We start from the raw sequence: 13,278 nt of genomic DNA, 5'->3' as shown, positions 1-13,278 counted from the left end.
AAACTAGTAAAATTAACTGGAGGAGTTTGACACTGGCTTTTTTTATACAAACATGCAGATACAGGAAACTGAAGTATTACTTCAATAGCATTTTACCCTGCCGTCAACATGACACTCTTATTATTATTTTCATGTTTTAATAATTAAAAGTACATAAATACATCTTGAATATTCACTATATAGTTTAAAATATACCTTATAATATATTATAATTTTGTATGTGCATGTGTGAGTGCACTGCTGTGTGTGTACAGTACGTGTGGGTGAATATGAGAGTGTGGGTGTGTGAGACAGTGGGCTCTGTTTTCAGGCTGGCGCATGGCATGCTGCGAGCCATCGTACTGACGGAATGGTATTTTGACGTGCCTGAGCAGTTCGGTAATTTCGGGACTTGCCGTGCACCGAAGTGGGAGGGGAGCGGCTGTCGGGGGTGTGCCGGTCAATTTCAGTCAATTTCAGTCCATTTCAGTCAATTTCAGCCTGACGTTTGTGCCATTCGCCACCCGCCTGCCCAGACCATGTCTATGGAGTATGACGCAGGCCATCGTCCAGCGGATTGCTAATTTACCATGCAATGCGAGCATGTTTTACAATCTATTCAAAAGCCAATCAACAGTATTCATGGATCATATGCTGTCTAATTTGATTTTGATATAAATCCTAGAAGCTGGAAAAATGCATACTTTTAATTTATTGTTCATTGTCTTTTTTTCTATTTTTATAATTTTAACTGCTGTATTTAAAAAAAAAAATTAGTTACTGCAGTTCTTATACTGCGTTGTGCGCCTGTATTTCATTCTTTTTCTTACACCCATCTGTAATGAGAAGAATGACACTAAACTCAACAATCTTTGACAGCAACAGTACTGGTACAAATTCTGGACTGGCTGCCTTTATAAACAGAGTTTGATTATTAATGCAATATTTTACAACAATCTCTCTTTTTGCCATAATAAATGTAATATGTATCAAACATAAAATCAACATAACACAAAAATGTAGAAATAATTATCATTTGCGTGAAACAAGTATTAATCATTACTAATATCTATGTATATGTATTAATTCACACCAACATAATTGAGCGATTGCAAGTCTAACATATCTAATGTATCTTACTGGTGAACATTTTTTAATCAGCTTGTACATGTACTGCTTTGTCCAGTATTTTGATACATAAAATAATATTCACAGAATGTCATTACCACTTGATTTTGAGAGAGAGTGCGTGTGTGTGTGCATGTGTGGGTGAATATGAGAGAGTGTGTGTGTGTGTGTGTGCATGTGTGTGCGTGTGTGTGTGTGTGTGGATGAATGAGAGAGAGAGAGTGTGTGTGTGAATGTGAGAGAGTGTGTGTGTGTGTGTGCATGTGTGTGTGTGTGTGTGAATATGAGAGAGTGTGTGCATGTGTGTGTAGGTGCGTGTGTGTGTAGGTGTGTGTGCATGTGTGTGTATGTGGGTGAATATGAGAGAGTGTGTGTGTGTGTGGATGTGTGTGTAGGTGTGTGTGTGTGGGTGAATATGAGAGAGTGTGTGTGTGTGTGCATGTGTGTGCGTGTGTGTGTGTGTGTGTGGGTGAATATGAGAGTGTGTGTGTGTGTATGTGAGAGAGTGTGTGTGTGTGTGTGTGTGTGTGTGTGTGTGAATATGAGAGACTGTGTGCGTGTGTGTGTGTGTGTGTGTGTGTGTGTGTGCATGTGTGTGTAGGTGCGTGTGTGTGCATGTGTGTGTATGTGGGTGAATATGAGAGTGTGTGTGTAGGTGTGTGTGCATGTCCGTGTATGTGGGTGAATATGAGAGTGTGTGTGTGTGTGTGCATGTGTGCGTAGGTGTGTGTGTGCGTGTGTGTGTGTGTGTGTGCGAATATGACAGAGTGTGTGTGTGTTTTTCTACTCCACATGGCAGAGGGACACTGAAGAGCCACACACTCTGAATCCAGCACAGAGGAATGTGTGTTGAGTGAAATGTGTGCGGAATCTGTGCAGGAGGGTCAGTGTGTCAGAGTCAGAGATGCTGTAGAAGGACAGAGTGCCGGTCGGACAGTCCAAACACGCTCCTACCCTGTACAGACACACATTTTTACCAGCACCATCATCACCCACTCCTGCTCTGCGATAGGGGGAGGGGGGGGCAGGTATGAGTGTTTGGTTTTTATTGTGCCAGACAGAGTAACTGCGTTTATTGCACTCAAGACTCCAGGAGTTTTTATTCCATCCAAACATACAGTCAGAATCCCGTCCTTTCCTGCTGATTCCTTTGTATGTCACTGCTACTGAAACTTTTCCCCACTCACTCAACTCAGCCTCCCAGTAACAGCGCTCACACACACTGTCTCTGCATAAAACCTGTGGCTCGTATGCAAATCTCTCCGGATGATCAGGAAATGGCTGCTCCCCTATCTCCCATGCGTATGTCGCCTTCCTGTTCCCCTCAGACAGAGACAGGTATCTGTTCGCAGTGTCTGGATCCAGTGTGAGCTGACAGCCGTCTGCACACCAGGGACATTAATGAGATCAATTATCATTATTAATATTCACCTCATTATATGTGAGACAGAGAGAGAGAGCTGTGATAGTACCTGAGAGTTTGTGTATGTGAGATTCTTTCTTACACACACACACACAGTAAAGTGTGTATCTATGTAAAGTGTCCTGTGTTGATACAGACTCACATTTCCTGGGTGCTGGTTTGTTCCTGTTCTTACACACACACATACACAAGAAAGTGTATCTATGGAAAGTGTTTTGTGTTGATATGGACTCACATTTCCTGGGTCCTGGTTTGGTCCTGTTCTGTCCTCCATGGTCCACACTGAAGGAACAGCAGAACAGAGTGAGTGTGAGTGTGTGTGCTATGATCCCCATTGTAAGTTTGTTTACATTGGTCTTAGTCGCGTGTGTTTCGTCCTTCCAGTTCGTCATCTGATTGGTAGTTTGCGGCTCCGGTTACTCTGTTAGAAAAAGCTGCCAATGGAGACTAGCTCTTTGAACTTGTGCTGGGAGTGTTGTGTATAGTGATTGCTTCATTTGAGTGTATTTGACCCTATTTTGTTTGATTCCGATTTCTAGCCCTTCTAGTAGTTTGCTGATTAGATCTCATGTATGACCACTGATTCATTCCCTTCAACACCGATTTTGCCTCAGCCTTTCTAGTTTGTTTTCCCCGTGATTTTTGTGTGTTTGACCATTCACTCTCGTATCCGACTCCGATTCTCGCCTAGCCCCTCTGCTTTGTTTGCTCCTCATGTTTGACGATTTACTCATTCTCGACCTCGACTCCTTTTCTCCTCCGATCACCATGTAGCTACTCAGGTTAGTTTGTGTGTTCCCAGCTGGACTAAAAATCCTTCCATCAGGATACTACTTTGTTATTTTTCCTTTATTATTTCTGAAGGTACTCTGGGTGGATATTGTACATTACGTTTGGGGTAAGCTATTTAGACTTCAGGTTCCAGACGATCGGCTAACTGTCTGAAGCTCAGCGTTCAAAGCTGCCCCGTGCCCAGTACCCTTCAAAGACTTGCCAGCTTTCAGTTAGATTTGCATAGGCAGATAGGTACTTGAGTTACTGGTCAGTCTGCAGTACATTTCTGTTACACATACCCCACTCATTTCCCTTATCATTAAAACATTCAATTGTAACAGTGTGTGTGTTTGTGTGCATGTGTGCTTGTGTGGTGGAGTAACTGTACTTACAACAGTGTGAGTGTGTGTGTGTGTGTGTGCGTGAGGTGCAGTGTGGAAACTCTCTGTACTTACAGCAGTGTGAGTGTGTCCAGTTTAGCAGCAGACAGTGCTCTCACTCCTGAGTCTCCTGGGTGATTGTATCTCAGATCCAGCTCTCTCAGGTGTGAGGGGTTTGAACACAGAGCTGAAGCCAGAGAATCACAGCCTCTCTGTGTGACTCTACAGCCTGACAGCCTGCAGAGAGAAAGACACACACACCTTACATTAATATAAACTAACAAGGCTGTGTGTCAAACACATAGCAGTGTGTTAAAAACCATCTACAGCTCAATATAGAATAATAAAACCATTGAATATTAAATATCACTGTTATGCCGACGACACACAACTCTTTCTCTCCTTCTCCCCATCGGACACACAGGTCCCTGCCCGCATCTCCGCTTGCCTGAAGGACATCCAGAGCTGGACGGACAATCAGCACCTGAAGCTCAACCCAGGAAAGATGGAGCTAATCTTCATTCCTGCTCTAACCTCTCCCCTCCTTAATTTTTCCATTTCCCTAGGGGACACCTTAGTGACATCATCACCCTGTGCCAAGAATCTCAGAGTGGTGATGGACAGCAGGTTGTCCCTCTCCAAGAACATTGCAGCGGTAAGCCGGGAGTGCAGATTTTTCCTGTACAACATCCGGAGAATCCACCCCCTTCTCACGACCTACTCAACCCAGCTCCTGGTACAAGCAATGGTACTATCCCGCCTGGACTACTGCAACTCTCTTCTGGCTGGTCTACTGGCATCTGCCATCAGACCCCTGCAACTCATTCAGAATGCTGCAGTTCGACTGGTTTTCAACCTCCCCAGACACTACCATGTCACTCCCCCGCTCACTACCCTCCACTGGCTGCCTGTTATGGCTCGCATCAAATTTAAAACATTGGTCCTAGTTGGTCCTGGTTATGGTTATACACTTTGTTGTACATCGCTCTAGATAAGAGCGTCTGCCAGCATCTGTACAAAAATGCCAAGTTACTCACACATACAAGACATACACTGTCTATAACTCATTCATTCAGACTGCCAAAATCCAGGCCTGCCATTAAAAGTATTGATATCAAAATGACGCCAAGTTATGGTACTACAAACAATATAGGCTATCTTGCTTCACCCAAATTAAATAAGATGTATTCCAAAGCAATGCTACCCAATATTTAAAGTTAAATATTTAAATATCTACTTCAAAGTTACTGCTAGCCGAGCAGCGAAGTGTGCCCTCCAGATGCGAACCATGCACCATAAATTAGCCCATAGTCTTCCTGGTCTTTTTGTGGAATTGAAGAATGGCAGAGTAAAATTATGGCAGTCTGAAAAAGCAAAAGGGACGATTACTAGAATTAACCTGTTATTTTACCCTGACAAAAAGTGCGGAAGGTGATTTCCAGTTTGCTTTTACTGTATCACCAATATAAATTATGCAGAACTACCGCATAGGCCTACCTCACATAACTGTATCAAACGTTTTGAGTCAATTACAACGGGCTAACAAAGAAAATCCGGAAGAAAATATTCAGCAACCGAATTAAACCGTTCAAATGTTTTGGTACGTAATATGCTGTCCCAGCACGATTGCTGAACATTTTATAAAACGAATACTAAAGCAAGAAAAGAACAGAAAAGCACACATGATATAATTCCAAGACGTTGGCAGGCTATAACCAAAAGTAGGCTACTGAGCCGCATAACATACAAGTTTGATTTCAAGTTATTATGAAAATAAATTGGTTTGCGGCTGCAGATTTTTAAAAATGGTGGTTGAAATAAAACACTGCGAGTAGTCGACTAATCGGAAATTTTCAGCACTTGCGCCCCACCCCAAAAGTTCCGGTACTTTTGGAAAGTACTACCCCCCGAGCAGGGACTATAAAATAAAGTTCCTGGAACTTAATTTAGACCCTAGTTCCTGTGGTCGAAATGCACTGAGTTTCTCAAAAGGTTCCTAGTTCCGGGGTAAAGTTCCTGCGGTGGAAACGCGGCTTCCATGTTTGCACCACAGTGGATAAAGTAGGCTGTCCTAGAGTAACTGCAAACAGACTATCAGTGGAAAATGTGGAAGAACTACTGCTGAAACAATACAATCAGGACTTCTCTGAAAGATTCTATGAGGATAAAAGGGAAACGTCACAGGAAGACTGCTAGTTCATGGCCATCGCATCCAGCGCTATAACTTTCAAAAATGGTCATTACTACCTACCACTGCCTTTTCGTAATAAGGATGTCTGAGACATGGATCACCCCAGAGAACACTGCAACCCCTGCTGCCCTCTCCTCTTTCTTTTCATTCTCCCACACTCCCCGACCATCAGGCCGTGGTGGTGGCACTGGTCTTCTAATCTCTCCCTCCTGGAAATACTCAGCCCTATCTCTCTCTGACCTACCCCGATTCAGTTTTGAATACCATTCTGTTTCAATCACCTGTCCAACTAATCTATACATTGTTGTCATTTATCGCCCCCCAGGTCCACTGGGAAACTTCATCGATGAGCTGGATATCCTACTCAGCTCTTTCCCTGAGGACGGCACCCCACTGATCCTGCTTGGAGATTTCAACCTCCACCTGGAAACATCTCAGTCTTCAGCTGTCCTACATCTCCTCCACTCCTTTGACCTCTCCCTACAGTCATCTCCCCCTACCCACAAGGCGGGCAACCTCCTCAACCTGGTTTTTCTGAGGAATAGCCCTTGCACCGATATCACTGTAACCCCTCTGCACACCTCTGACCACCACTTCGTTTCCTTCTCCCTCCCCCTTGCTCCCTCTCACCCTCCTTCTCCCCCCACACCCACTGTATCTGTCCGCCGCAATCTCTGCTCCCTCTCAACCTCCTCTCTTGCTTCATCTGTCACTGCTGCCCTCCCTCCTCTCGAATCCTTCACTACCCTCCCCACTGATTCTGCATCCACCTCCCTACTTTCCTCCCTTACATCTGCTCTTGACTCCCTCTGCCCCACTGTCTCTAGGCCAACACGTCCATCTCCTCCCCGCCCGTGGATGTCCAATGCCATACGCACCTCCAGGGTTGGACTCCGTGCAGCAGAGAGGAAGTGGAGGACATCCAGAGATGCTTCAGACCTCTCTGCCTACCAATCCCTCCTTGCAGCGTTCTCCTCCACGGTGACTGCTGCCAAGGTAAACTACTATCAAACCAAAATCCATAACTACCGTTCTAACCCTCGGCAACTGTTTTCTGTTTTTTCCTCTCTCCTCAGCCAGCCATCTGCACGCCCTCAGTCCTCGCTCACTGCTGACGACTTTGCAACCTTCTTTGACGAGAAGATTGCAGTCATCCGCAACTCCTTCTGCACTCCACCTCACCCTATGCTCCCCTCCCCCTGTCTCTCCACTCCTCTGCTTACGGTCACTGGCTCCCAACTCCCCACCCCTCAACCTGTACTCTCCCCTCCCTCACCATTTCCCCTTGTTTCTCCGACTTCTCTCCCCTCACCGATTCTGAGGTTTCACAACTCCTACTTTCCCATCGCCCCACAACCTGCGCCCTTGACCCCATTCCCTCACCACTCCTCCAGGCAATCTCACCCGAGATTCTCCCATTCATCACCTCCCTGGTTAACTCCTCCCTGACATCCGGCTGCTTCCCGTCAACCTTCAAGAAGGCCCTCATCTCCCCCCTCCTGAAAAAGACTACACTAGACCCCTCCATCATTGGGAACTACAGACCGGTATCTCTCTTCCATTTCTGTCAAAAACCATTGAACGTGCTGCATCAAATCAACTCTCTGTGTTTCTTTCACAGAATGAGCTCCTCGATCCCCATCAGTCTGGATTCAGACCAGGCCACTCGACAGAGACCGCACTCCTCTCTGTCAACGAAGCTCTCCACGCAGCCCGAGCAGCCTCCCTCTCCTCCGTCTTATTACTTCTGGACCTATCGGCAGCCTTCGACACAGTCGACCACCCCACCCTCCTGTCCTCCCTATCTGCAATGGGGATCTGTGGCACAGTCCTCAATTGGATTGAGTCTTACCTCTCAGATCGCTCCTTCCAGGTAGCCTGGGCTGGTAAAGTATCTGCGCCACACCCCCTCACCACCGGAGTCCCACAGGGCTCGGTCCTTGGTCCTCTCCTCTTCTCTCTCTACACCCAGTCCCTTGGCCCTGTCATCACAGCTCATGGTATGTCTTACCATTGCTATGCTGATGACACACAACTGTTTCTCTCCTTCCCACCCTCTGACACACAGGTCTCAGCCCGCATCACTGCCTGCCTGAGTGATATTCAGAGCTGGATGGTCCGCCACCATCTCAAGCTCAATCCAGGTAAGACAGAGCTCATTTATATTCCGGCTCTTAACTCCCTCTCTCTGATCTCTCTATCTCCCTAGGTAATACCATCCTCACACCATCACCCTCAACTAGAAACCTTGGCGTGGTGATGGACAACAGACTGTCCCTCACCGAGCACATTTCAGCAGTGACACGTTCATGCAGGTTCTTCCTGTATAACATCCGGAGGATCCGCCCCTTCCTCACAACTTACTCGACCCAACTCCTCGTCCAGGCAGTGGTCCTGTCCCGCCTGGACTACTGTAACTCCCTGCTTGCTGGCCTCCCAGCATCATCTATCAGACCCCTGCAACTCATCCAGAACGCAGCAGCGCGTCTGGTCTTCAACCTCCCCAGACATTCCCACGTTACCCCCTGCTCACCACCCTCCACTGGCTCCCCGTGATGGCTCGCATCAAATTTAAAACATTAGTGCTTGCCTTCAAAGCAGCCAGGGGGTCAGCCCCTCCCTATCTACGTCAACTCATCAGACCCTACACCCCAGCTAGACCTCTCCGTTCTGCTGCCACATGTCGCCTGGTCCCTGCCCCGGCTCGCACCAGCACCCGGTCACGCCTCCTGTCTGTTCTAGCCCCACGGTGGTGGAATGACCTTCCTGTGCAAGTCAGAACAGCAGAGACCCTGGCCGTCTTCAAACGTAGACTGAAGACTCACCTCTTCAAGCTACATCTCACCTCATCACCCCCCATACCCTCTAACATCCATTAAACCTCAACTGAGTAACCACACGTCATGTTATTTTCATGTAACTAGGTTCATCTACAACTAGGTGGGTGGGGGGTGGGAATTTATATATATTTAGAAAAAAAAAAAAAAAAAAAGGGTACAATTCACACTTTTTGCAAAGTTATACCTATTGTAGCTCTCTTGCAGGAATGTTGTAAAGCGCTTGTCTCTGAGTTTTGTAATGCACTTGTTGTAAGTCGCTCTGGATAAGAGCGTCTGCTAAGAATCTATAATGTAATGTAATGTAATGTCATGATGCCTAACAATCAACAAATGGCAGTGCAGCGTGCTCTAAGCCTCCTTAAAAAATTTAAAAAGGATGAAGCCTATTACAAGGACTACAAAGGCTTCATGAGAGAAATGATTAAGAAGGGTTATGCAGAAAGGGTGCCACAAGATCAACTGCATAAGGAAAATGGAAAAGTTTATTTTGGAAGGTACCCAGGTATCACAAATGCGCATATATTTCACAAACGGACTGTCCAAGACAATATATGACCACTCAGTCTCAAAAGGGGCATCTCTACACGTAAAACCAACAGTAAGGTTGTATATTTATTCAATATTTAGTCCCAGATGTTGACTGTAGAATGACATGGTATCATTTTTTAAAAATGTGTCTCGTTTATTTTGTTATTCAGTGAGCAGCGTTTTCACTGCTGTTGGCATATCTTAGGGCTATTGTTGATTTATCTTGTTGCTATGATGGAATACGATTTTTGAGTGGCATTTTTATTTATATTAGCTTCTCTACCGACCTATCTTACGGAAGAGGATGTGAAGAGACTGTAAAGGTACGGTGGCTCACAGCAAACAAACAGGACAATCATTCAACCAAATGATATACATCCCTTTTCTTTAGCTCACACCTCACATACAGTCCCCTCCAAAAGTATTGTAACAGCAAGGCCAATTCCTTTGTTTTTGCAATACACTGAATACATTTGGGGTTGAGATAAAAAGATGAACATGAGACAAGAGTTCAGGATTTCAGCTTTTATTTCCTGGTATTTACACCTAGATGTGTTAAACTACTTAGAACATAGCACCTTTGGTATCAAACCATCCAATTTTTAGGTGAGCAAAAGTATTGGAACAGAGAGCATTTAAGTAAATGAAAGCAAATAACACTTAATATTTGCTTGCAATAACTGCATCAAGCCTGCGACCCATTGACATCACCAAACTGTTGCATTCTTCTTTTGTGATACTTTTCCAGGATTTTACTGCAGCCTCTTTCAGTTGTTGTTTGTTTCGGGGGGGTTTTCCCTTCAATCTCCTCTTCAGGAGGTGAAATGCATGCTCAGTTGGCTTAAGGTCTGGTGATTGACTTAGCCAGTCTAAAACCTTCCACTTTTTCTCCCTAATGAAATCCTTTGTTGTGTTGGCAGTGTGTTTTGGGTCATTGTCTTGCTGTATGATGAAGTTCCTCCCAATTAGTTTGGACGCATTTCTCCATATGTTTGCAGAAAGAATGTTTTTGTAGACTTCTGAATTCATCCTGCTGCTACCATCATGAGTTACATCATCAATAAAGATGAGTGAGCCCACTCCAGAAGCAGCCATGCAAGCCCAAGCCATGACACTTCCTTCACAGATGAGCTTATATGTTTTGGATCATGAGCAGATCCCTTCTTTCTCCACACTTTGGCCTTTCCATCACTTTGGTAGAGGTTATCCTTGGTTTCATCAGTCCATAAAGCTTTGTTCCAGAACTTTTGTGGCTCATCTCTGTACTTCTCTGCAAATTGTAATCTCGTCTTCCGATTCTTACTACTGATGAGTGGTTTGCATCTTGTGGTATAGCCTCTATATTGCTGTTCTCTAAATCTTCTTCGAACAGTTGATTGAGATACCTTCACCCCTGTCCTGTGGAGACTGATGTCACTGACTGATGTTTTGAGGTTTTTCTTCACAGCTTTCACAATGTTTCTGTCATCAACTGCTGTTGTTTTCCTTGGTCGACCTGTTCGATATCTGTTGCTCAGTACGCCAGCGGTTTCTTTCTTTTTCAGGAGATTCCAAGTTGTCGTACAAGCTATCCCCAATGCTTGTGCAATGGCTCTGATTGATTTCCCCTCTTTTCTAAGCTTGCTTTTCTCCCAGACAGCTCTCTGGTCTTCATGTTAGTTTATCTTTTATAACACAAATGCAGTTTTCACAGGCAAAACCCAAGGCTAAAACCAAGAGTAGACATTCAGAACTATTTATTGTTTAAGCAATCAATCTAACAGGACACATCTGGGCAACAAGAAACATCTGTCAGTCACATGTTCCAATACTTTTGCTCACCTAAAAATTGGGTTGTCTGATACAAAAGGTGATATGTTCTAAGTTGTTTAACAAATCTAGATAAAAAATACCAGGAAATAAAAGCTGAAATTCGGATCTGTCATCTCATGTACATCTTTTGACCTCAAACTCAATTGTCTTCAGTGTATAGCAAAAACAAAGGAATTGACCTTGCTGTTCCAATACTTTTGGAGGGGACTGCATGAAACAAATTATTTACTTAAACCACATTATACACAGGAAAGTATAGCAGCCCATAGATTTTTTTATTTTTATTTTTTTACTGCATATATTTGGGGTTTAGTCTGCAGGTGCATTGTTGGCCGGAGAGGGGACGCGTGTTGTGATTGCATGTCGTTTGGCTCTGGTGTTTGTGGTGCGGTGGGAACACTGTCCATCGTGGAGGGGCTGGTGTTCTGGGAGTCTGGGTCCTCTGCGTGGAGCTGTGGCGGCAGCAGCTCTGCAACAGGAAGGATGTGGCGGCGATTCCTCCTGTATGTTCCTCCTTGCTCATCTCCTTCACAGTCCCAAGTTGGTCGTATCCTTTGGGGGTCTGCATTCGGACCACTTGTCCCTCTGCTAAAGGCTGTAGTGGGCAACGTGACTTATTGTAGTGGCGCTTTAGAGTGAGCCTTTTGTTGAGGAGTTGGGCGTTGACTTGCTGGGCGTTCTTCAGGGCTGGTTCCAGTAGTTTGGTACTCACCGAATGGCTGCGTGTGTCTGTCGTGACATCAGACGTTCAGCGGGGGAGCCTAATGTTGGATCATGGGGAATGTTTCTGAGGTTCAGGAGATTGAGGAAGACGTTAGTTCCATCTCTGTGAGATTTCTCCATCAGCTGCTTGGCACTGCGAACCGCTCTCTCCGCAAGCCCATTTGACTGGTGAAACTCAGGGCTGCTGGTGGCATGCATGAAATCCCATTGTTCAGCAAAATCTTTGAAATGCTGACTGGTGTATTGCCTAACATTGTCAGAGAAGAGTGTGTGCGGTGTACCATGGACCGAGAAGTGTCTCTTCAATTTGGAGATCACAGCTGATGATGTCATGTCACGGAGAAGGTCGATTTCAAACCATCCGGAATATGAATCCACAAGCACTTGGTAATGTTTGCCACGCCAGTCGAAGATGTCTGTGGTCACTGTGGACCATGGGAGGTCTGGAACTGGGTGAAGTTGAAGAGGTTCTTTTTGCTGGTGAGACTTGGTGCTGTTGCACGCTGCATATGAGAGCGGTGATGTCGTTTGACATTGTCAGCCAAAAGATTATGCTTCTAGCTCAGCGCTTGGTTGCTTCAGCACCTGGGTGGCCTTTGTGCACAATGTTGCTCATGATACTCTCAGAGACTAGGGGATGACTGCTTTGTGGCCTTTCATGACGATCCCGTCCTCCACTGCAAGTTTGTCCCTGTAAGGGAAGGAGAGATTTACAGCAGGCTGGAGCTGGATTTTCCTGGTGAGCCATCCTCATTGAATGACTGCACTGAGGGTTTGTAGCACCTCATCCTCTGCTGTGTGCTTTCTGAGTTCCTCGAGATGGGCTGTGGAGATGTAACTCATCAGCATGACTTCAAAAGCGTAATTTTCAGCAGGGTTCTGGGAGACTTGTGTGTTTGGAGCTCTTGAAAGAGTATCCGCCAGATGCATGTATTTACCCTTTTTGTACACCAAGCTGATGTCGTAGCTCTGCAGCCGGAGCAACATTCTCTGGAGACAGGCAGGGGCAATGTGAATGGGCTTCTTGAGGATAGTCACCAGAGGTTGGTGATCAGTTTCCACGATTGTGGGCTTTCTGTATACGTAGTCCTTGAATTTTGTGCAGGCAAACACGACAGCTAGAAGCTCCTTCTCTATTTGAGCATATCGTGTCTCTGTGTCCGTGAGGGTACGCGACGCAAACGCTACTGGTCTGCTGATTTGCATGCATGCAGCTCCAAGTCCACAGCATGACGCATCACAGGTAAGCGTGACTGGCTCCCTGACATCGTAGTATGCCAATACTGGTGGGGTGGACAGGCATGACTTGAGGCAGTCAAATGCCCCCTGGTGCTGTTGGAACCAGCACCATGCAGTCTCCTTGTGGGTCAGTTTCCTCAGTGGCACTGCGATGTCACTGAAGTTCTGGATGAACTTGCCAAGGTAATTAACCATACCAAGGAAATGCTGTAGTGAAGTGACGTCTGTGGGGACTGGCATGTCAGTGATTGCTGCAGTTTT

The 13,278-nt window shown here is 45.6% G+C and overlaps 1 protein-coding gene across 11 annotated transcripts in view; it reads right to left on the bottom strand.

The window, feature by feature from the left end:
• Window positions 1–750: 750 nt before the first annotated feature.
• Window positions 751–13,278, bottom strand: part of LOC135242406 (NACHT, LRR and PYD domains-containing protein 3-like) — a 50,247-nt gene continuing 37,719 nt past the window's right edge. For all 11 annotated transcript variants that reach the window (XM_064313468.1, XM_064313469.1, XM_064313467.1 and 8 more), the window contains 3 exons: window positions 3,760–3,921; window positions 2,766–2,812; window positions 751–2,489 (listed from right to left, as the gene is read on the bottom strand). In XM_064313468.1, coding sequence (XP_064169538.1) covers window positions 1,891–2,489; window positions 2,766–2,812; window positions 3,760–3,921 — 808 coding nt within the window. In that variant the 3' untranslated portion in view covers window positions 751–1,890. The remainder of the gene's footprint in view (window positions 2,490–2,765; window positions 2,813–3,759; window positions 3,922–13,278) is intronic.

The sequence above is a fragment of the Anguilla rostrata genome, chromosome 16, assembly GCF_018555375.3.
Source record: "Anguilla rostrata isolate EN2019 chromosome 16, ASM1855537v3, whole genome shotgun sequence".
In the NCBI taxonomy this organism is placed as follows: Eukaryota; Metazoa; Chordata; class Actinopteri; order Anguilliformes; family Anguillidae; genus Anguilla; species Anguilla rostrata.
This window is presented reverse-complemented; position numbering and strand designations above follow the sequence as displayed.